Source organism: Actinia tenebrosa, unplaced genomic scaffold, assembly GCF_029948245.1.
Source record: "Actinia tenebrosa isolate PJP-AT-01 unplaced genomic scaffold, QUT_ActTen_1.0 PGA_scaffold10__47_contigs__length_13832649, whole genome shotgun sequence".
Taxonomy (NCBI): domain Eukaryota; kingdom Metazoa; phylum Cnidaria; class Anthozoa; order Actiniaria; family Actiniidae; genus Actinia; species Actinia tenebrosa.
In genome coordinates this window covers 8,016,148-8,042,408 of record NW_028292570.1, presented here as the reverse complement: position 1 = coordinate 8,042,408, position 26,261 = coordinate 8,016,148, and the positions used below count along the sequence as shown (strand labels likewise).

Below are 26,261 nucleotides of genomic sequence, written 5' to 3'. Positions count from 1 at the left end.
CTATTCTATTCTGTATTGATGTAGGTTTTAATCGTAGTTTTTCTCGTAAATTGTACCTTGTTTTGTATTTGGGGGGGGGGGGGGGGGGGGGAGGTTAGTTTTCCCCGCAACCAATGACCGAAAGCTAACTACATTTGGCGGGAAGATGTAGGACGCGCTTGCTTGCGTATCCCTTCAGCCAAATAATCAAGATACTACTTCCACGTCCAGAAAGTAAAGCAGTTTTATAAAGATTTTTCTTACTTTAGTTACATGACAGGTTTTTTTTCTTGATTAAGGCAGAGAGATAAGGTCCCTTGGGATACCTGTGCTTCAGGCTCAAGCGCATGCTTGAAGGAGCACTTCCAACATGGCGGGATACTGCAAACAGATTGCAGTTCGTAAAGTTTTTCTATGGGGAATAGCTGCCATATATTTGTTTGCATTCTCTTCTCTTTACATCCAAATACCAGGTATCTCACTACTTTAGCACTTCACAAAGTTTTACTTAAAATATAATATTTTTCTACGATAAATTCTTCGTTTTAAAATCGACGTCTGGAGAGAAAATCGATACAAAAAGTTTTAAAAATTTAAATAATTCAAAATTTTGACTACATTTTCTATAGGTCTCTATGGTAGAAATGGCATTATGCCTGCGAAGATTGCATTCAAAGAAGGTAGGACAACAAAAAAATATATCCTTTAAGAAATATTCGATAGTAAATTTCACTTGAAGTTTATGAATGGGTCATTGAGGTTCTTAGGAGGGGAGGGGTGGGTTGGGTAGCTAACAAAGTCACAAATGCTAATTGTATGAAACATAAGACCTAATTAAGGTTGGAAATCAAGGGTGGAACAATGTAATGGTAGTACACTCATCTTTACGTGTGGGGTCTCAGGTTTGATTCTTGGACTCTGCATCACGTGTGAGTTAAGTTTGTTAGATTTTCTCCAGTTTTCCTCCTGTGAGTTAGCTGTGCCCTGACTTAGATCAGCCCAGAGGTTGTTTCAGGGTTCAATCTGTGAGTTAGCCATGCCCTGACTTCGATCAGCCCAGAGGTTGTTTCAGGGTTTGATCTCTGAGTTAGACATGCCCTGACTTTGATCAGCCCAGATGTTGTTTCAGGGTTCTATCTGTGAGTTAGCCGTGCCCTGACTTAGATCAGCCCAGAGGTTGTTTCAGGGTTCAATCTGTGAGTTAGCTGACTGATTAGCATAAAGGTTATTTTTAACCTACTGTAGCAAACTCTACTCACACGTGAGCCCAGGAATCAAACCTGTGACTCCAGAGAAGAGATGTGAGTGTACTACTGCTCCTGATAACCTTAGAAGACAACTTGTTTAAATGGCTATATATAATCATTATCATGAAGCTTCAGAAGCAGAGGGTCATCTGCATTGAAAAATTGAGCTTTTATTGAGAATCAAACATTTATTTTTGACGAAAGGACCACACCTTGAGCTGCCTAGTATTTGTTTTGTAGAGTATGCGACAACTTTGGACAATTTCATGAATAAGCCTACATTGCTATGGTTTATGCCCCATCTTGGCTTGGACATAGAGACAGGAATGGAACTGCTTTGTCTCGTTGGTATGATGATATCTCTTCTGGCCTTTTCAATGGATTCCTGGAGAGATTCTGTTTCATTTTTCATGCTGTGGTTTCTCTATTACTCTGTCTATCAGGTAGTAATAATAAAATGGAATGGGATATAGAGGATGTTACATGGGCGTGCGGAGATACGAAATTTATCTTTGAGTGTTGAAAAGATCTCTCACGAGTGAGCGCAGCGAACGAGTGAGAGATTTTCAACACGAGAAGATAAACTTCGTATCTCCAAGCGCCCATGTAATATTCTGTTTATTGTATATTTATCCATAAAATCAACTTAATAAGCTTTTTATCATTATAAAAAAATTTTATTCATAAACTAATAGCTTAAATACACATGGTAACAATATTTGCACATGTAAAAATAACATGTTATTTTCAATTGTGAAAATATCAGTTTTTCAAAAAGGAGAAATATAGGTATTTTATAGATAATTATATGACAAAAATGGATTATTAATGCATGGGAGAATTGAAAGGAAATAAATATGGGAATAGCCCACTTCCAAGATATGCTTCGCTTGTCACGCACAAAGGTTTCAGTATGAGGCTACGTGCTAAATGCTCAGTCATTTGGACAGGCGGTAAGAATTAATTTAATTTAGCACATAGCCTTATACTTATGCGTGACAAAGCGAAGCATATCTTGGAAGTGGGCTATTGATTGGTCAGATAGAAAAAATGAGTTGGAATTTTTTTCATTTTGGTATCAGGTTATGATGGTAAAATGGGATGGGATAATTGAGTTAATGAGTTAATAGGATGAGAGAAAAAAAGGAAAAAGTATGTGAATGATTGGTCTAATGAAAATAAAGAGTAGGGATGTTTTTCTATTTTGCTATCAGGTTATAATCATGGTAGATAATTTTATCCCCGTAGGTATGAAAGATAGTAGACTGATGTTTCGGACGTTAGTCCTTCGTTGGAGTCTTCGTCGTACCTACGGTGATAAAATTATCTACTACGACACATTTGATTCAACTAAAAAACACCGACGCAGTCCAAACTAGTTCCAAAACTAGTCATCATTTACATAATCATGGTACAATGGGATGGGAAATTGTGTTATTGAAATGGGAGAAGTGAAAGAAAGGAAAGAGTTTGATTGACCAGTTAAAAAAGAAAAAATAGTGGGGAAATAAAAGGAAAGTAAATGTTTGAGGGATATTTTGTAATACTTTTTAAATCTGTAATACCTTTTATACTCATTTATTTCCTTGATCATCCAGGTTGGACAAACATTTTTGTGGTTTCAGTGGTGAGATTTAGAATTTTTCTTCATATTCCAATTTTCTGATTTTATTTCTATAATTCTTCATTAATACTAGCTAAATGTCCAAAGAATAATTCTTTTTCCTTCTCTCTAGGGATATCTTATTGATGGAAGTAGGATTTTTAGCTGTATTAGTTGCTCCTTTTGGTCATGTTCCCTCAAGGTACGCTTAAAATGTGACTTCTAATAATAATATTAACGTTGTTGAAATCTGCTTCATCGACTGCACCATCATCAACGCCACTTACTGTAGTTTTCGCAACTCGAAAAATGCAGTAAACATAAAGTTTGGTATTTTACTGATGTGTCCAATGTCTGATGTTAGTGAAAAAGCCATTAATGATGTGTGCTTTAAAGTAAGCATGTTCACAGAGGGAGGAAACATGGAAGAGACCAAAGAAGCTCTGCAAAGCCCAGAAATTGAAATCATTTTATTTTAAAAAATTCCTTAATATTAAAACCATAAACATTTCTCTCTTAGTTCATCATTCAGTCATCATGACGGCATCACATTTTGGCTTGTGAAATGGTTGGCATTTCGTTTAATGTTCTGTTCAGGTGTCGTTAAGCTGAACAGTCAATGTCCAACCTGGTGGGGCCTGACGGCGTTAGATTGGCACTACGAATCTCAGGTAGGAATTCCCATTCTCTTTCTCTCCTCTTCTCATTCAATAACCAGTCCATCTGTTAATAATAATAATAATAATAATAATAATAATAATAATAATTAGTAATAATAAAATTTTTCATTGCTAGAAATGTATTGTAAGTATTGTATATACTTTTATTTTCTGAACCATTTTAAAGACAATGATTTTATAGGGACATCTATTTAATATATCGTAGTTTCCTTTTAGACTGTATAGGTTACGTTGTGCGCACTAAAGAGGTCATAGATTTTTGCATCTATATGCTTTAGTACTGCATATAGTAATAATAATGGGGTTCTTATATAGTGCATTTCACATTTTCTCAATGCGTTTTACTTTTATGAGCATTGGAGGACTTTATTAAATCATCCCATCTGTGTCAGTCAATCCACCAATCCATCTGTAGATCAATTCTTTCGGCCCTCTGTCCATTTCATCATCAGTCTATTCTAATGCATTTACCGCTCCTGGGTTGACGGCGTAATGCCTAACAGGTTTTGCAACCCTATTGATAAGTCAGCCGATAGATTGAATTAGAATTTAGAAATTGATTTTTGTGTAGGGAGGAAAAACCAGTGAAACTGGAGAAAAAACCCTTGAAGCGCAGGAGAGAACCAGCAAACAACTCTACTTACATACAACACAGGAGAGAACTAACAAACAACTCTACTCACATGCTACACGGGAGAGAACCAACAAACAACTCTACTCACATACTACACAGGAGAGAACCAACAAACAACTCTACTCACATACTACACAGGAGAGAACCAACAAACAACTCTACTCACATACTACACAGGAGAGAACCAACAAACAACTCTACTCACATACCACACAGGAGAGAACCAACAAACAACTACTCACATACTACACAGGAGAGAACCAACAAACAACTCTACTCACATACCACACAGGAGAGAACCAACAAACAACTCTACTCACATACCACACAGGAGAGAACCAACAAACAACTCTACTCACATACTACACAGGAGAGAACCAACAAACAACTCTACTCACATACTACACAGGAGAGAACCAACAAACAACTCTACTCACATACTACACAGGAGAGAACCAACAAACAACTCTACTCACATACTACACAGGAGAGAACCAACAAACAACTCTACTCACATTCTACACAGGAGAGAACCAACAAACAACTCTACTCACATACTACACAGGAGAGAACCAACAAACAACTCTACTCACATTCTACACAGGAGAGAACCAACAAACAACTCTACTCACATTCTACACAGGAGAGAACCAACAAACAACTCTACTCACATACTACACAGGAGAGAACCAACAAACAACTCTACTCACATTCTACACAGGAGAGAACCAACAAACAACTCTACTCACATTCTACACAGGAGAGAACCAACAAACAACTCTACTCACATTCTACACAGGAGAGAACCAACAAACAACTCTACTCACATTCTACACAGGAGAGAACCAACAAACAACTCTACTCACATTCTACACAGGAGAGAACCAACAAACAACTCTACTCACATTCTACACAGGAGAGAACCAACAAACAACTCTACTCACATTCTACACAGGAGAGAACCAACAAACAACTCTACTCACATTCTACACAGGAGAGAACCAACAAACAACTCTACTCACATTCTACACAGGAGAGAACCAACAAACAACTCTACTCACATACTACACAGGAGAGAACCAACAAACAACTCTACTCACATACTACACAGGAGAGAACCAACAAACAACTCTACTCACATTCTACACAGGAGAGAACCAACAAACAACTCTACTCACATACGACACAGGAGAGAACTAACAAACAACTCTACTCACATACTACACAGGAGAGAACCAACAAACAACTCTACTCACATTCTACACAGGAGAGAACTAACAAACAACTCTACTCACATACTACACAGGAGAGAACCAACAAACAACTCTACTCACATTCTACACAGGAGAGAACCAACAAACAACTCTACTCACATTCGACACAGGAGAGAACCAACAAACAACTCTACTCTCATACTACACAGGAGAGAACCAACAAACAACTCTACTCACATACTACACAGGAGAGAACCAACAAACAACTCTACTTACATACTACACAGGAGAGAACCAACAAACAACTCTACTCACATTCTACACAGGAGAGAACCAACAAACAACTCTACTCACATACTACACAGGAGAGAACCAACAAACAACTCTACTCACATTCTACACAGGAGAGAACCAACAAACAACTCTACTCACATACTACACAGGAGAGAACCAACAAACAACTCTACTCACATTCAACACAGGAGAGAACCAACAAACAACTCTACTCACATACTACACAGGAGAGAACCAACAAACAACTCTACTCTCATACTACACAGGAGAGAACCAACAAACAACTCTACTCACATACTACACAGGAGAGAACCAACAAACAACTCTACTCACATACTACACAGGAGAGAACCAACAAACAACTCTACTCACATACTACACAGGAGAGAACCAACAAACAACTCTACTCACATACTACACAGGAGAGAACCAACAAACAACTCTACTTACATACTACACAGGAGAGAACCAACAAACAACTCTACTCACATTCTACACAGGAGAGAACCAACAAACAACTCTACTCACATACTACACAGGAGAGAACCAACAAACAACTCTACTCACATTCTACACAGGAGAGAACCAACAAACAACTCTACTCACATACTACACAGGAGAGAACCAACAAACAACTCTACTCACATTCTACACAGGAGAGAACCAACAAACAACTCTACTCACATACTACACAGGAGAGAACCAACAAACAACTCTACTCACATTCTACACAGGAGAGAACCAACAAACAACTCTACTCACATACTACACATACTACATCAACATTTTAATAACTTCTTCTCCTCAGTTGTTGATCAATATATCTTAAATCAACAGCCTGCAACCAACTTTGATAAACTGAAAGTCATGGTAAACTCAAGGATTAAGGATGATCTGAAATTTAATATTCCTCCAATAACCTCAGAATTTGTACACAAGTTTCTGTCTACCATGGACATTAATAAAGCCACAGGACTTGATAGTTTGAGTTCTAAAATCCTCAAATTATCTGCGAATGAAATTACGGTATCCTTAATAAGCATTTTTAATAAGAGTTTAACAAGTGGCAAGTTTCCTACTGTCTGGAAAACCTCCAAGGTCACCCCAGTATTTAAATCTGGCAATCATTGTGATGTTAACAACTACAGGCCAATAGCTATATTGTGTGCAGTAAGCAAGATCCTTGAGCGTTATATTCACAACTGCTTCTACGATTTTCTTATTGGACATAAATTGTTGCATACTTCCCAATCAGGTTTTCGAAGCAATCTTGTGAAACAGCTTTATTAAAGCTTATTGACAGCTGGGCATCAAATATGGAAAAAGGTCTTCTAACTGGAACAGTGTTTGTGGATTTCCGCAAAGCTTTCGACATGGTGGACACAGATATACTTCTTCAGAAACTTGCAATCTATCATTGTGATAATTTAGTGCTATCCTGGTTCAAGTCATATTTACAAGGCAGACAGCAGTGTGTTCGGATTCAAGGAATCCTGTCATCTACGAAACCAGTCCATTATGGGGTACCTCAGGGAAGCATACTTGGGCCGCTGCTGTTTATTGTATTTATAAATGACCTTCCCCTATACACTAGTTCCAATATCGATATGTTTGCAGACGACTCTACATCTCATTCCAGTGCAAAGACAGTTGAGGAACTCAATGACATTCTAACCGATGATATGTCTAATGTTCACACATGGTGCAATGAAAATAACATGGTTGTTAATCTTGACAAATCAAAGGCAATGTTGATATCAACTTATCAGAAAGCAGCAAGATTAAAGAGTGACCTTGAAGTTTACTACAATGGCGCTAAGTTGAAAACAACTAAAACTGAAAAACTGTTAGGAGTAATAATTGACAAACACCTCTTATGGAAGTGTCATATTGACAAAGTAGCCAAGACCTTAAGTAAAGGAATCTATCTGTTAAGAAGGATTAAGAAGTTCTTACCTTTAGACTGTAGATTGACTTATTATAAGTCTTTTCTACAGCCACATATTGATTATTGTTGCACTATTTGGGGTCATTCAAGTCATGCTAAACGTATCCTTAAGTTACAGAATATGGCATTAAGAATAATTTTTGATAAGCCTAAACTGACTTCGGCTGGTCCACTGTTTAACATATCAGGAATTCTTACTATTCATCAAAGAGTAACATTCAGACTGTGTACTTTAGTATACAAGGCCCTTCATAACATGGCCCCCCAGTATATTAGTAATATGTTTAAGCTGAAATCTTCAGTTTGTAATAGGATAACTAGAAGCATTGCAAATAATGATTTATGGCTACCTAAAGTTAAGTTATGCATCAGTAGAAATTGTCTGCCCTATAGTGGGGCAAAGGCTTATAATAATTTACCTACTGCTTTAAGAAATATTGAGCAATTTAAGAGTTTTAGAACGGAACTCTACAAATATATGTTAAATAAATCATAATTATAAATAGTATCTTTTCTCAATAGTTTAGTGTATATTTAAATTTTGTAGTTTAGATATTTATATTAGCTTCACATATTTTTGTATTTTTATATTTCTTGATGACCCAATGTAAGATTAGCTTTGCTAAATTGGTTTTTTATCATCGTTAAATAAAGTTTATTATTATTATTATTATTATTATTATTACACAGGAGAGAACCAACAAACAACTCTACTCACATTCGACACAGGAGAGAACCAACAAACAACTCTACTCACATACTACACAGGAGAGAACCAACAAACAACTCTACTCTCATACTACACAGGAGAGAACCAACAAACAACTCTACTCACATACTACACAGGAGAGAACCAACAAACAACTCTACTCACATACTACACAGGAGAGAACCAACAAACAACTCTACTCACATACTACACAGGAGAGAACCAACAAACAACTCTACTTACATACTACACAGGAGAGAACCAACAAACAACTCTACTCACATACTACACACGAGAGAACCAACAAACAACTCTACTCACATACTACACAGGAGAGAACCAACAAACAACTCTACTCACATACTACACAGGAGAGAACCAACAAACAACTCTACTCACATACTACACAGGAGAGAACCAACAAACAACTCTACTCACATACTACACAGGAGAGAACCAACAAACAACTCTACTCACATACTACACAGGAGAGAACCAACAAACAACTCTACTCACATACTACACCCAGCCTTGCAAGACTCTAGCCAGGGTCAGCATTGGTGCAAGGCAGCACATTAGCCTGTGCTTCCCGAGTCCATTCAATCATTTATTTATCCATTTATCATTCATAATTTCCATTTCCCTTCCATTTTTCCCTTTACCTCTTTTTCATCAATAGTGTATCCCAACTCCTTTAGCCTGGTATTTCCATCAGTTACCCAGTTGGTTCCAGCGTCTGAGTATAGTATTTGTGTAAGTAACATCAATATTAAACATCAACCCTGTAACAACCTCTGGGTTGATCTAAGTCAGGGCACATCTAACTCACAGAAAAATCCCTGAAACAACCTCTGGGCTGATCTAAGTCAGGGCACAGCTAACTCACAGATCAAACCCTGTAACAACCTCTGGGCTGATCTAAGTCAGGGCATGGCTAACTCACAGATCGAACCCTTAAACAACCTCTGGGCTGATCGAAGTCAGGGCACAGCTAACTCACAGATCAAACCCTGTAACAACCTCTGGGCTGATCTAAGTCAGGGCATGGCTAACTCACAGATTAAACCCTGAAACAACCTCTGGGTTGATCTAAGTCAGGGCACAGCTAACTCACAGATCAAACCCTGTAACAACCTCTGGGCTGATCTAAGTCAGGGCATGGCTAACTCACAGATTAAACCCTGAAACAACCTCTGGGCTGATCTAAGTCAGGGCATGGCTAACTCACAGATCGAACCCTTAAACAACCTCTGGGCTGATCTAAGTCAGGGCATAGCTAACTCACAGATCAAACCCTGTAACAACCTCTGGGCTGATCTAAGTCAGGGCATGGCTAACTCACAGATTAAACCCTGAAACAACCTCTGGGTTGATCTAAGTCAGGGCACAGCTAACTCACAGATCAAACCCTGTAACAACCTCTGGGCTGATCTAAGTCAGGGCATGGCTAACTCACAGATTAAACCCTGAAACAACCTCTGGGCTGATCTAAGTCAGGGAATGGCTAACTCACAGATCGAACCCTTAAACAACCTCTGGGCTGATCTAAGTCAGGGCATAGCTAACTCACAGATTGAACCCTGAAACAACCTCTGGGCTGATCTAAGTCAGGGCATGGCTAACTCACAGATCAAACCCTTAAACAACCTCTGGGCTGATCTAAGTCAGGGCATGGCTAACTCACAGATTGAACCCTGAAACAACCTCTGGGCTGATCTAAGTCAGGGCATGGCTAACTCACAGATTGAACCCTGAAACAACCTCTGGGCTGATCTAAGTCAGGGCATGGCTAACTCACAGATAGAACCCTGAAACAACCTCTGGGCTGATCTAAGTCAGGGCATGTCTAACTCACAGATCAAACCCTGAAGCAACCTCTGGACTGATCCAAGTCAGGGTATGGCTAACTCATGGATCAAATTGGAATTTATTGTGTTGGGTTTTGTGGAGGGAGGAAAGCTGTAGAACCCAGAGGAAAACATCAAACCAAGGGAAAGCCCCAACAAATCCAGGAATTGAGCCTGAGAACCCAGAGGTTAGAGACAAGTACACTACTGCCACACCCAGTATCCAATGTAGTATCGCGATTCACTAAATAGTTTCTTATATTTTTGAGAAGACAATATTTTGTGGTATTGTCGTTTCAGAATTAAGGTTTCTGATTGGCTAACATGTGACGAAAAGGAAAGCTTGAGCGCACAGTGGATCAAATTTTTACACTCATTGCTTGCACCAAAGCTTGCGCCTTTTAGGAGAATTTCACTTTTAATCAATGAAAATCGGTCAGTTTTTTTCCTTTTTGTGTGTTAAAGTCTTTAAATGATAATTAACTAGTTTTTAATATTAATGATATCCAATGTTTTTTGATTCTATAAATGTTGTACCCTCTTGTTTTCAGGTATGTTATCCTGATAGCTCTTAGCTGGCTTTTCTTTGCACCAGTCAGATCACTAAGGATCTTTTCCTTCTACTCTCAGGTAAAATGTACTCCATATTATTTATTTAGCTTTTTTTGTTAGAGTGCAAATAATATACCCGAGAATTAGTTAGGATGAAATAGGAGATAGTTAGTGCTTAATTAGACAAGACATAGGAATTAATCGAGGCATGACAAGGGCACGGACGTTTACTAAAGTAACAACTCAATATGCAAATGAATAGATACAAAAATGCGAACATGTTAAATTATACGAAGGAAAAGCATGTACAATAAAATATTGTTTCAGTTTTTGTAAGTGTGTTTAAAAATTTTTTTAAATGCTCGCCCTTGAGTAGAAGATGTGCACTAGTTTACCTATCACAGCTCTCCTATTTCTTTGACTAATTAGCTTAGGCAGCAAATAGCACAAAGTTAGTAATTAGTTAGCTAGCTATCTATTTCACGGGTATATTATTTGCACTCTATTCTCTGTCAGAAGTTTTCAATCATTGGGAGATTGTATACTAGGTATAGGCCTTTCCTGAGTTCCATAAACAGGATGTATTGTGGTCTAGATTCAGAACAAACAACACCATATAAGGCATAATGTTTGTACAGCTGTTAGTGTTACACAATAGAAGTATTTCACCATCACCTGACGGCAGCCATATTAAATGGTAGAAACAATACAATTTTACATAAGAAAGAATTCAATTCCCGAGAGCAAAGGGATTTTATTGTTCTGCCATCTAACCACAGGCAGCCCATGTGATGGTGAAATACCTCTAAAGAAAACAACAGTTTTGATCTAACAAATTAAAATTTCACATACATGGTTTAAAAATAGTGTGTTTATTGTTTACTATTTAATGTTTACAAGCTATTTTAGCTCCTATAAAGTGCCTATATTTTTGGGGAAAAATCCTATATTTTCCTATATTTAGAACTTGCACAGCCTATATTATTTCCTATCAAATTTGTCTAAAAAGTGGCTGGGATGCCTTTATAAGACCATTCTTCCTAGGAATGGGTAGAAATGTTCTTTAGAGCCAGAAGATCAATGATTTTTCCTTTTAAAAAAGAATTTGTTACACACTGACTCATCCTTTCATTTGCTCTTTCGTTCCTTTGTTTATTTGTTCATTTATTTATTTTGCTTTCCTTTCAGTTATTTTTCCAAATATTAATTATTCTGACTGGGAATTACAATTTCTTCAATCTACTAGCAGTGTTTGTTTTGTTACCAATCATTGATGATGAACACTTAATGACTGTTTGTCCCTCGTGGCTTGGTAAGTTAGAAAAACCAGAAACAGACACCCACCCATGGTTTTCCTAGAGACAGCCATAGTTACTCCTAGAGTCACCCATAGGTACTCCAAGAGACACCCATAGGTACTCCAAGAGACACCCATAGTTACTCCTAGAGAGACCCATTGTGACTCCTAGAGACATCCATGGGTACTCCTAGAGACTCCCATTGGTACTCCTAGAGACACCCATTGGTACTCCTAGAGACAGCCAAAGGTACTCCTAGAGGCATCCTTAGGTACTCCTAGAGACACCCATAGGTACTCCTAGAGACTCCCATTGGTACTCCTAGAGACACCCAAAGGTACTCCTAGAGACACCCATTGGTACTCCTAGAGACACCCATAGGTACTCCTAGAGACTCCCATTGGTACTCCTAGAGACACCCATAGGTACTCCTAGAGACTCCCATTGGTACTCCTGGAGACACCCATAGGTACTCCTAGAGACTCCCATTGGTACTCCTGGAGACACCCAAAGGTACTCCTAGAGACTCCCATTGGTACTCCTAGAGACACCCAAAGGTACTCCTAGAGACACCCAAAGGTACTCCTAGAGACACCCAAAGGTACTCCTAGAGACACCCATTGGTACTCTTTGAGACATGTACATACACCCATAGGTATAAATAGATATATCCTAAGATATTTCTTTTTAAGCATGCCTATGTGTTTTCAGTTTCAAGAAGCAGATTCAGTGGTCATCAGCTTTCACTTCCCACATGGGTTGAAAGGATCAAGAATATCTTCAGAAAGGTTGCATTTGTTGGAGTCATTGGTACTGTTTTCTACTGGATGGTAAAGCTATTTGACCTGGAAATTTCCAAAAAGCATGTGATCAAGTCCAAGATAAGTGAGTATTTTGTATGAGTATACAAAATTATCTCTATTGAATGAGGCTAACATATTCATTTGTTTGTCTAGCATTTTCTAAGGGAGAGTTCTTCGATGCAATTGAAAAGGCTACTCCAATCGCAATATGGATAGGATTGGGCTCCCTGTGTATTGAAATACTGAGAGCTTTTATTGGGTAAGAGACTGGAATCTAGTCTTTGGTCATTTCTTTTTTATATAATCAGTAGTTATATACTATTCATCAATGTGTTCAATGCATCCATTCTGTCCCTTCCATCCCTTCTACCCCTTTCTTGTAGTCCTTCCATCCAGTCAATCCATCTCATTTATTCTCTCATTTATTCATCCTTTAATCACCCATCCATGCATCCCATCTATCCATTCTTTCATCCATCCATTCACCCATTCATTCATCCATCCATCCATCTATCCATCCATCTTTCCATCCATCCATCCATCCATCCATCCATCCATCCATCCAATCCATCCATCCATCCATCCATCTATCCATCCACCCATTCACCCATTCATCCATCCATCCCATCCATCCATCCCATCCATCCATCCATCCCATCCATCCATCCATCCATCCATCCATCCCACTCGTCCTATGCATCCCATCCATCTATCCATCCATCCATCCATCCATCCAATCCATCTATCCATCCATCCATTCATCCATCCATCCAATCCATCTATCCATCCATTCATCCATCCATCCATCCAATCCATCTATCCATCCATCCATCCATCCATCCATTCATCCATCTACCCATCCACCCATCCACCCATCCATCCATCCATCCATCCCACTCATCCTATGCATCCTATTCATCCATCCATCCCTTTTATCTATCTATCCCATCAACTATCCCACCTATCCTATTCATCCCGTCCATGCATCTCAATGATTTAAGTGATTTAAGAATCATTTAATTAAATCATTTACTTTGCGGACACACGAACCAGGACCTCTTGAATATAACTGACCAATCAGATAACGGTAAACTAGACAGAGATTGAACTGATAACAGTGTTAGCCAATCAGATTACCACGTTATCACGCTCTTATTACATCGATGCGTTATCTGATTGGCTGGTTAAATATATTGAACTAAATGTCATAATATGATTGGTTAATGATACTAGTTTATCAAAGTGGTCCCGGTTGGAGTATCCGCACAGTAACTTCAAGAGTTTCAAGGCACTAAACAGATAAGAATTATTGCATATTATTCTTATCTTTCATAGTTGTATAATGGAAAGAGATCTTGTAACCAAGGTCTGGTCTATTCTACTGTGGTTTGTATTCTCCTTTGCTGCTCTTGGCATGTTTGCTATCAGTCTGGTGAGTGAGCAAATGTACTTCAATAGACTATTTTCAAGTTCCAAATTACCGCTGTGTTTCTTGATTACAGACTCATTTACTCAGGCTTAGCCTCGATTTTGTGAAGAATATTCACGTGTTCCAGTCAAGGTCCGTCGAGTTTCAAAGTGTTCGTACTGTTGAAGTTGTGCATTCTTTACTTTACCGTTGGTTTTTGTGAATATTTAGACACTGATACGAGGCTAACCCTGAGTAAATGAGTCTGTAATCAAGAAACACAGCGGTAATTAGGAATCACACCAGAGACCCCAGAGGGTAGAGGGGAGTGTACTACTGCTACACCACCCTTGATTCACAGACATGTGAGGTAGATTTGATCTGTTTAATGACTAAAAACGTCTTGAAATTCTTTCACCTTTACTGCCCACTTTTTTTCACTTCCCAACTCATCTGATCATTCTTTCTTCCACCTCCAATTCCCTTCTATCTTTTCCCTACCCATCCTATCCCATGATACCTTGCATGTTCAAGGAACTTGGGTGATCTGTTTGTCTCTTTCTCACCCCACAGGTTCCCTACACGGATATTGACTACGCCACGCAACAAAAAGTCTGGCCTGTCATCAAAAGATTGAAGCACAAGACTGATTATCTGGAGCTAGTGCACGCTTATGGGCTGTTTAGAAGGTATGGGGTTCCTGTGGCTTCTTAGAAAGAGAGGGGCTTGGATTAGAAGGTATGAGGGAGGAGACATGGGAACCTCACATGGGGTTCCTGTGGCTTCTTAGAAAGAGAGGGGCATGGGACATCACTTCCTAGTCCCAAACTTGGCCAATGCACTTTTTTAATTCAACTTTCCTTGCATGTCCCTCATGACCTCCTTATCCGTATTTTTATTGTTTTTTATTTTTTATTTTTACTGGTTTCTAACTGGTTTTAATGTCATTGCTCAGCATGACTGGTGTTGGTGGCAGACCGGAAGTGATTGTTGAAGGAAGCAACTCATTGGAAGGACCTTGGAAGGTATGTCGGGGGCTATCAAATAGTCCACTTCCGAGATATGCTTCGCTTGTCACGCACAAAGGTTTCAGTTTAGGCTACGTGCTAAATTCAATTATTCTTACCGCCTGTCACGAATGACTGAGCATTTAGCACGTAGCACTAAAGCCTAAGGAATGACACATGGTCTGTAATGGGCAAACATTACACTCAAGATAAAGAGGACTATTGTACTGCGTATCTGCTCAAGCGAAGGTGGATAAAATGGAAAAGGTCATCCTTACTTCATCCCTATTCCCTATTTCCCTCCCCCTTCCCCACCCATTATCTTCCCAAGAGCCAAATACATGGAGCACCAGCGCGAGCAACAACAAACAAACAAGCAAGTCAAAAACCGGAAGTAAATTAGTCCCGTCACTTGATATTTTTTGCGTTCCATTTTTAGGAGTACGACTTTCTATATAAACCTGGGATTTTGGACAAAAGACTTCCAGTTGTTGGTAAGTAATTTCCAGTTATCAATTGAAATTTTCTCCTTGTGGATACAGTGTTGAACCAAACTGAATGCGCATAGTGTGTTGAATACCTGCAGTCAACACTTCCACGTCATTTTCAAACTGTCCTGGATTCGATGCCTGAAAATATGAGACAAAATATTTACTGGGTACCCTGGGTTGAAAATAAATTGAGCAGACGTCTCAGTAGCCCACTTCCGAGATATGCTTCGCTTGTCACGCACAAAGGTTTCAGTATGAGGCTACGGTCTATCTTCAATGCTGTGTTCCAATTGAATGAGCTATTAGTGGTCTATTAGTGGTATACCACTTTGTTTAATATTATGCTAATATGTTCCAGCTCCCCATCAACCTCGTCTTGATTGGCAAATGTGGTTCGCAGCTTTAGGCTCGTACAATCACAATCCTTGGTTCGTCCACATGGTGTACAGGCTACTACAAGGACATCAAGACGTCCTAGATCTACTGGACAAGAATCCTTTTCCTAACAAACCACCTCTGTTCATCCGAGCACACCTTTATAAATATCACTATACCAGGCTGCCGAAGAATACTAGTAATGTGTTTGAGGCTATCCATAATGCTGGGTAAGGACTTACACGTTTTATTAGTATACAGTGCATCTTGGGATATATTGGGGTATTGCATTATACCTTTGTTTTGAGTGGCCGTTCTTTCTCTGCTCCAACCATAATGCTACCTTTGCTTGCTTTGTAATAATGTCATTGATGGTGATTGTGACGATGATGATGATGGTGATAATGATGATGTTGATGACGATTATGGTGAAGATGATGATAATGATGGTGACAATGCGGGTGATGGTAATGATGATGGTGATGATGATAATAATAATGGTGATGATAATGCTGATGATAATTGTGATGGTGAAGATGACTATAATGATGGTGACGATGATGTTAGTGATGATAATGGTGACGATGGTGGTATGATGATTATGACGATGGTGGTGATGATGGTAATGATGTTGATAATGTTGAAGATGATGATGATAGTTATAATAATGATGGTGCATGGTGACGATGACAATCGTGATGATGTCTATGATGTTGATAGCGATGATGATGATGTTGATAATAGCAAATTGTTGATCAATTCTCAATATATTAATGATTTATTGATAAATTATCGCAGCTTGATCAAGAATTGGTGGACAAGAGAATACACGGGAGAATACCTGCCTATCGTATCTTTAAATGAACCCTCCCTGGTCACATGGTTAAACCACTTTGGTTATGCTAAGGTAATGAACATGTTGATGAACCCAAGGAGGTACACCCTGGAGGTACAATACGTACACAAGGGGTACCCCCTGGGGATACTATGTACTTATTGACTAAGGTAATAAACATGTTGATGAACCCAAGGAGGTACACCCTGGAGGTACAATACGTAGACAAGGGGTACCCCCTGGGGATACTATGTACTTATTGACTAAGGTAATAAACATGTTGATGAACCCAAGGAGGTACTCCCTGGAGGTACAATACGTAGACAAGGGGTACCCCCTGGGGATACTATGTACTTATTGACTAAGGTAATAAACATGTTGATGAACCCAAGGAGGTACTCCCTGGAGGTACAATACGTACACAAGGGGTACCCCTGGGGATACTATATACTTATTGACTAAGGTAATGAACATGTTGATGAACCCAAGGGGTACTCCCTGGAGGTACATTACGTACACAAGGGGTACCTCTGGGAATACTATGTACTTATTGACTAAGGTAATGAACATGTTGATAAACCCAAGGGGTACTCCGTGGATGTACATTACGTACACAAGGGGTACCTCTGGGAATACTATGTACTTATTGACTAAGTGGAAGGGCCGGTAAGGAAAATATTTGGCTCGAGGTCATGCTTTAGAAAGCTTGTAACTCTGGTCCTTTTTATCCAACCACGTTCAAGTTTCTCTAGTCTAGTCTAATGCGTTTACCACTGGTGGGTGGACGGCTTGATGCCTAACAGGCCTTGCGACCCAATTGATAAGGCAGCCGGTTAGCACGGGCACTGAAGATGGTCGTCACCAGCGTCTTCAGTGGATCTTTTACGTCCGCCTTATGCAGGGTTATATAGTGAAGACAGACGGAGCCTAAGGTTTTAAGTCCTTGTCCAAGAAGACTTGAAGGTCTAACCATTTGCAGATGTAATTACAAAGGCAGCACCTTCTCCTCAGTTATTTTAAGACCCTGAGTGTTGTCCAGGCCGAGGCTTGAACCACGTCCTTCCGCACAACAGACCGACGCTCTTACCAACTGAGCTACCGGGTGGCGGTAGTCGGTTTCACAGACTTACTGATATTGACGTGCGTTGTCAGATGAAGGAATCTTTTGCTAATTAAATTCAAATTCAAAACTCGCCCCAGTCTTGTTTCTAACGTGGTCAATTGCTAGCGACGTTTTCTCTTATTTTAGAATGATCCATGGCCTGAGCATCCATCTGGTAGACTGTACCACTTTATCAAATATCTTCGTTCTCTGGCGCGGACCATAGATGCGGTAGTATTCATCCTAGTGTTGTTCCTGTCTGGTGTAGTCATTGGCTGTGTTCTCTCTTGATCAACCAGTTATAAACACTAAATTCAGGTACGAGATCAAGGGCGGATCCAGCCAAAATTTTAGGGGGGGCTAACTGAGTTTAGGGGGGGGGGGGCTAATTGAGTTTCTTCCGTCAACACAACGGAAAACAATATAGCAGCTCCCCTTTGCCCCCCTGGATTAAAAAAAGTTGTAATAAACTAAATAGAATTCTTTATTTTGGGCTAAATGTTATAACATTTTCAATCATTGCCGATTTGTCTTCTTTTTTTTTGGAGGGGGAGGGGGTCGGAATTTCGGTTCTTGGTCATCATAAAGCTCGGATCGCGGATCTAAACCATCTTATTTTCTTGCAGAATAAACTGAATAGACGTCTTTACTTTGGGCTTAATTAATGTTATGCCAATATAAATCATTGTCGATTTATTCTTTTTTTGTGGCCCGGTTTTTTTTTACTCATTATAAAGTTCGGATCGCGGATCTAAACCGTCTTCAGAAATGTGTTATTTTATTTTTTTTAATGTCGAGACAAAAATATAATACAACTATCTTTTCTTTTTTTTTTTTTTTTTTTTTTTTTTGAAAATTGAGATTGAGAGATTCGGACATTAATTCTAACGGATCGACGAATTTGCAAACCCCTATTCACACCCCCTGCTAGTGGTTTGAATTGAATGAATGAAGCCTTTATTTAAAAATAAGCTAAGTAAATAAACCCAGGGTAGTCCCTTCAGAGCTAATTAAAACTCTGCTATCCATGGGAGCCCTGGCAATTGCCATACCCCTATTCACACCCCCCTGCTAGTGAATTGAATATGACTTGAAAATGGGGCCATTGGTCCTATTGTACAAAAGTGTTTTGTTGAATAGTCCCGAGGCACAGCTATCATTGAGGCACTTTTTTATTTCTTAAAACCTTAGTACTGCTCGGAACGGTTTTATAAAATAGCGAAACTAACTACATCGTTATAACAGCATTTGATTCATGTGTTACCATACGCAAAGCTGCTTAAAGGTATCTTTGTAGAAAGGCTTAAACAAAGTATCCATAAACACTAGCGCAAACGCGACCACTGTTATCACTCTCGGCGTAATTCAGCAGATCTTCACCGTACCATAGTTTAAGGATGGATGTAGGGCTAACGTAAAGTGGGACGTTGAAGCCGTGCTGTAGAACGAGGTATTCTGATCTGGAGTCAAATCCAGGGATGCTGAACCACTTGCCGTTCCTGTGGACGCCTGTGGTAAATCTGTCAAAGAAATAGGTATATTTGAATATTTGAAGTCATCCAACCGATTTGCTTACCGGTGATCAACCAAGGGACCAACTTACCAAGGGACCAACCTACCAACTAACCAAGAGACCAACCTACCAACTTATCCCTACCAACTGACCAAGGGACCAACCTACCAACTGAGCAAGGGACCAACCTACCAACTGACCAAGGGACCAACATACCAACTTATCAAGGGACCAACCTACCTACTTACCAAGGGACCAACCTACCTACTTACCAAGGGACCAACCAACCTACCAACTTACCAAATAACAAACCAACGGACCAACCTCAACTGACCAAGTAAATGTTTATCTATGGCTGAATTGCCGATGAATTACTTACGTTGCTCCAGCCTTTGGGAAGAGGATGTGGTTGCTTTCATCGGTAATGAATACATTCAAAGGGGTGTTTACGATGTTTGGAAAGTTGTGGCATCCCCAGTTGCTTTCATGACCCGCCCGAGATGCGCAGACAATCTTGCCGCTCCAATGAACGAGCTTTACGGCTGCGAGAAATCCTTCGGAACGAGGTTTGAAGATACCCGGTTTGGTGCCCTTACCCTCAAAGCATACTAGTCCCCAGTTGAGCTTTCTCCATTTATCTAGAGAAAGGAAAGACAACAAGCAAAATAGTTCTGTGAGCCAGCATGCTCACGAAGCAGGAGCCAATACAGAACATGGAAAAAATCCTCAAATCAAGAAAGGAGACTATTAAAAGTTACTGATGTGCAATGTCGAGTCAAAGTAAAACATTTTTTCTATATTTCTATTTCATCCGTACTTCTCGTCACTTTTCGAACATTAAAGAACAATGAGATGGTGGAACCTTTGACCTCGTAAAATTGTTTGAAGTTTGAAGTTTGCACATGAAAAGACGCATGAATATGGATACAACTCAAACAAAGAATCTTATTCTCAAGACCACATGTCATTCCCTAGAGTATCATTTCTTTGTTTAATGGTTGTACATGAAAAGACGCATGAATATGGATACAACTCAAACAAAGAATCTTATTCTCAGTATAGAGAATGACACGTTGTCTTAAATGGGAAAATAATGTGTTCGACGTCAGGCCGACTTAGAAATTGTTCGAAGCTGATTCTTGCTGAGGGAAAAATGATGAAAAAGAACCTAAAGGAACGAGCAACGAGCTGCGACTCTAACCAGATATAAGAGCTAAACATACTTACGTGAAGACACTCGTTCAAAACGTGCCTGGCTTGAGTGGAATATCAAACAAACCAGCATCAACAACAGAGACTTCCAAATCTTTGCGTCGATAGAAATAAGATATGGAACTGAGATAAAAAGGACAAGCATCGAGCCCCGTAACAACCTCTTGGCTGATCTAAGTCAGGGCATGGCTAACTCACAGATTGAACCCTGAAACAACCTCTGGGCTGATCTAAGTCAGGGCACGGCTAACTCACAGATTGAACCCTGAAACATCCTCTGGGCTGATCTAAGTCAGGGCATAGCTAACTCACAGATTGAACCCTGAAACGACCTCTGAGCTGATCTAAGTCAGGGCATAGATAATTCATAGATAGAACCCTGAAACAACCTCTGAGCTGATCTAAGTCAGGGCATAGCTAACTCACAGATTGAACCCTGAAACGACCTCTGAGCTGATCTAAGTCAGGGCATGGCTAACTCCTAGATCAAACCCTGAAACAACCTCTGGGCTGATCTAAGTCAGGGCATAGCTAACTCACAGATTGAACCCTGAAACAACCTCTGGGCTGATCTAAGTCAGGGCATGGCTAACTCACAGATTAAACCCTGAAACAACCTCTGGGCTGATCTAAGTCAGGGCATGGTTAACTCACAGATTGAACCCTGAAACAACCTCTGGGCTGATCTAAGTCAGGGCATAACTAACTCACAGATTGAACCCTAAAACAACCTCTGAGCTGATCTAAGTCAGGGTATGGCTAACTCACAGATTGAACCCTAAAACAACCTCTGGGCTGATCTAAGTCAGGGCATGGCTAACTCACAGATTGAACCCTGAAACAACCTCTGAGCTGATCTAAGTCAGGGCATAGCTAACTCACAGATTGAACCCTGAAACAACCTCTGGGTTGATCTACGTCAGGGCATGGCTAACTCACAGATCAAACCCTGAAACAACCTCTGGGCTGATCTGAGTCAGGGCACGGCTAACTCACATGAAAAGAGCATCTTGATGTTAGTAACTTGTTTTAAAAAGATGTTTATTTCTTATTTACTTCAGACCGAGGAGGAGAAGAAGAAGATAGTGATGAAGGGGATGAAGAATTTGAAGAAGGTAAACTCTACACATACAAGACATATAGTATGAATCAATACTCCAGTTTCAAGCTCTCAATTGCACAGAGGTGGCCTCGACTTTGTACAGAATATTTACAATTTTGCTTTACTATGTTTTATAGATGAACTAGAAAGTGATGAGGATGAAATAAATGAAGATGAAGTGGAGTACATTGAGAACTTAGCAAAGAAGGTACAGTAAGGAAGGAAAATAAATTTTGTATGACTAAGACTCTGAGAAGCCAAGAGAATATGAACTAAGAGAAGGAATCCTACCTATATAGCCTTGTAACCATCATGTGCACAGTTTGATGCTATTTTTAGCTTGGAGATATTTTGAGCGAGGAATCTGATTGGTTGATTTCTTGAGGGTAGGTGGCTTCCAGTCTTGCAGTAAACAAAGCCTGCGTTTTTGTCGTGGACGTGAAGAAATTTGGAGCTTTTCGTGTCCTAAAACGAGGCATAAAATAGAAGCATGGTTATCGCGCAGGCAAGGTAACAAGTTAAAAATACCATCAATGATTCTAAAAATAGCATCAAAGTGTGCACATGATGGGACACGGTGATTCCTTCTCTTAGTTCATTTTCTCTTGGAGAAACTTTATGATGCAGTTATACCACAATAATACACAAACCTCCTTATACATGTCTCTTTAGCTTAGGAATAATGTTCTCCACTTTAGGCCACATAAAAAAATATTCCCTAGAGTGTCATTTAGAATCATTTCTTTGTTTAATGGCTGACATGAGAAAACACATGAATATGGATACAACTCAAACAAAGAATCGTATTCTCAAGAGCATGTAGTGTTATTCCCTAGAGTATCATTTCTTTGTTTAACGGTTGCACATGAGAAGACACATGAATATGGATACAACTCAAACAAAGAATCTTATTCTCAAGACCACGTGTCATTCCCTAGAGTATCATTTCTTTGTATAATGGTTACACATGGGAAGATATATGAATATGGATACAACTCAAACAAAGAATCTTATTCTCAAGACCACGTGTCATTCCCTGGAGTATCATTTCTTTGTTTAACGGTTGTACATGAGAAGACACATGAATATGGATACAACTCAAACAAAGAATCTTATTCTCAAGACCATGTGTCATTTCCTGGAGTATCATTTCTTTGTTTAACGGTTGCGCATGAGAAAACACATGAATATGGATACAACTCAAACAAAGAATCTTATTATCAAGACCACGTGTCATTCCCTAGAGTATCATTTCTTTGTTTAACGGTTGTACATGAGAAGACACATGAATATGGATACTACTCAAGCAAAGAATTTTATTTCAAAGGGAATGACATCTGAAATGGGAAAACATTACGCCCGAGCCGACGAGGTCTATTGGCTGTTATAAAATAATTCAAATAGTACACGTGCTGTGATTGGCCGAGAGCCTATGGCTCGTGTTTGCACTGATCTGCTCTCGAATTCTCCCATTCACATCTCGGTTTGCATTAGCGTGTGCAAACACAGTAAATGTTTTTTATTTGTCAAACGGCAGAGGTTTGCGGTTTTGGAATCAGGAAATCTTTCACTACGGTTATTCCGTCACTTCTTCAGTGATTTGTACAGGAAATCGCACGATCTCGAGTACAATTCGGAATTTAAAAGTACTCGTGATGTTTTGAGAGTTTTCATAAAAGAACGAGCTTTTAGGAGAGTTCAATTTGAGAACTTTCAAAACATCACGAGTATCTATAAATTCCTAATTGTATGAGAAGATTGTGTGATTTTTTTGTTTATAATACACTCAACAAAATTACGCAACTTAATTACCCTACTTCACTTTGACGTCACATCAAAACAATCTTCAACAATCTATTTTTTTAATGCAAAGGATCATGGTCGTTAGACGGGGTCAAATCAATGCAAACTAACTGAAAAATGTTCTAAATCCTGTATCAATCCACGAAGAGAAGTAAAATAGCCAGCAAACGCTCAGAATATTTTTAGTAACATAATAACACATATTATATCTGAAAACCAGGCCATTTTAGATTAAACTGTTTGACTAGGAGCAAGTTTAGTTAAATTTTCTATTGGATTTATCTCCCACATAAACAAGCAGTGCAACATAGTGAATTAGGTCAATTGGGACTCTACAGAGTACAATTTGGGATATAATTTTACTCCTTTTGACCAATCAGAATCGAGTAATTTTGTAGTATTATAAATTGTATTATAGCGCAGAAAAAAATGATTAAATGTAATTTTGATTCTTCGTTGATGTAGGCATCAGACCACCTTACCGATGAAGATGAGGATGACGATGAAGAGGAGACACCCCTTGAAGGATACACAACAGCAATAGACGAAGAAAGCATGGATGAATATATGGCATTTAAATCAACCCTACTAGGTAAAGTTGCAATGCATGATGGGAAGACTTGGGAACAGGGCAGAACAAGTCTTTGCCCTAGGGAAGGACATCCCTTCTACGACTCCAGGGGTGGATGCATAGTAGGGGTGCAGAGGATGCGCACCCCTCCACCCTTCCCTATGTTAACTTTGTGTGCAGCACCTCTCCCTCAACAAAATCCTAGGTCAGCCCCTGAACTTGTCTCGCAATGATCATTTATTTATAATTATTTCATTATTCTTTATTTATTTATTATTCATCGCTTCATTATAATCAAGTGTGTGACACAAGTTGCATGTGAAAAGAATTTTGATAATAATAATAATAATAATAATAATAAAGAGATTGTGAATATAAAATAACAAATATATCTGTACAAAGTAAAATAATAATAATAACTATTATTATTATTATTATTATTATACAGCTTCTCATTCATCCCATAGAGGTAACTGTCCAATTATTTTCTTAATTGGACAGGTCTTGTTGATATGGGATTAATTAGGCAGCTATATAATTAATAGGTAATGGGATTTTTTGCTCCCCAATCAAGAAATAATTAGACTCGAAAAATTCCTCTGACTGCCAAATAGGACTCGGCATACAGCCTCATCCAATTTTGTCAGTCCTCTACACTTACACTTTATCCTCCACTTCATTTTAGCGCTTCAGTCACGTGACCCCCAATGGTATGCTGCCATGATGAATGCGCTGACCAAAGAACAAAATAACGAACTTCAGCAAGTGTTTATGAACGCTGACCAAAGAACTGCAGCAGCAGGTAGGATAAAATGCCTTACTTTTTCTTACATACACATGAATGTAACACTCTGTTAAGTGGTAACCCTTACGAATGTGTTAAGTAGATCTTGAATAAAGGTGGGTTGCTAAATTAGGTATTAGTGGGGGAGGGGTGGGTTCTCTCTATGAAATGTTGATAATTGGCTGCTTCATAAGACCCTGACTAACGGTCCAAACATTTGACCCAACATTTATCTAACATTTTTTGGGCTGAATGTTGTGACTGTTTTATCATGGTTTTCCAACAATTTTGGATTAAAGTGCTGGGTCAAATGTTGGGACCGTTTGTCAGGGCCTATAAAATTAGTTAAGAAAAAACATGTATTAGATACTTTTACAACAGGCTGCTTAATAGATTATTAGATAGCCTGTTAACGAGGATTTCCGGGGAGGGGGACTAAATACTAAAGAGAATGTTGCGCGAAAAGTCTGTTGAACACTTACTGCATAGACACTTATAAGACATGGAAATCAATCTGCCCTAAATGCTGTACTACGAATGACATTACTAGCAAACCATTATTTTGCTACTGAACTTAACTTAGCATATCATTATGACATGTCTCAATATATTATATGATTCTATTTTCATATCTTTTTCTTATTTACATCAAGTCAATTATAAGTTCACTAATTTGTCAGTCATTGTCATTTATATTATCACACTATCAACTATTATATGTCATCATAACATACGCCATTTGTAATAATATTCTACTTATTATGTGATCATATTGTGGCCGCACTTTGTTTGGAGTCATGCTCTTTTGTACGGACCATACCACTAAATGTTTATGTGGTTGAAGCCTGATAAATTAATAAAAATAAATAAAATAAATAAATAAAAGTTGTTCCCGTGTAACATGTCGCAAAAAATCGACACACAAATGGCGCAATAGCGTTGCATGAAAAATCGGGGTTGCAAGTTGTCCCGTGTAACACCACCTTAAAAGGTAGTACACCTCCGTAACACCTTTGTTTTTAATGTTTTTCAGAGTCGAAGCGTATTGAAGCACAAGGAGGATTCACTTTCCAGAACGTATCAGTCCCATCTTCATTTACCTTTGGTCAGAACTCGAGCTGAATAAAGTCATTATTATGACAGTAACAAAAATGAGTTTGGTTACTTACAGGACAAGATGTTGAACATAAAAACCTGCTGGACACACTGCTTCAAAACAACAATAACCTTGTTTGATAGAACGAATACCT

General features: G+C 39.0%; 1 protein-coding gene across 2 annotated transcripts; it reads left to right on the top strand.

Moving 5' to 3' along the window:
• Positions 1-349: 349 nt before the first annotated feature.
• On the top strand, positions 350-24,201 carry LOC116286623 (lipase maturation factor 2-like). Of its 2 annotated transcripts, XM_089026725.1 has the most exons (20): positions 350-452; positions 609-659; positions 1,467-1,669; positions 2,825-2,853; positions 2,963-3,031; positions 3,350-3,500; positions 8,988-9,061; positions 10,707-10,785; positions 11,896-12,019; positions 12,717-12,890; positions 12,962-13,067; positions 14,144-14,240; positions 14,790-14,905; positions 15,172-15,241; positions 15,663-15,717; positions 16,073-16,319; positions 16,888-16,996; positions 21,813-21,866; positions 21,991-22,061; positions 24,122-24,201. In XM_089026725.1, exons 1-19 carry the CDS (start codon positions 350-352, stop codon positions 21,997-21,999), a joined length of 1,920 nt encoding a protein of 639 aa, XP_088882851.1. In that variant the 3' UTR covers positions 22,000-22,061; positions 24,122-24,201. The 2 variants fall into 2 exon arrangements, with proteins under 2 accessions (XP_088882851.1, XP_088882850.1); XM_089026724.1 differs by lacking the exons at positions 21,813-21,866; positions 21,991-22,061; positions 24,122-24,201 and adding an exon at positions 18,174-18,362.
• The last annotated feature ends 2,060 nt before the right edge of the window (positions 24,202-26,261 follow it).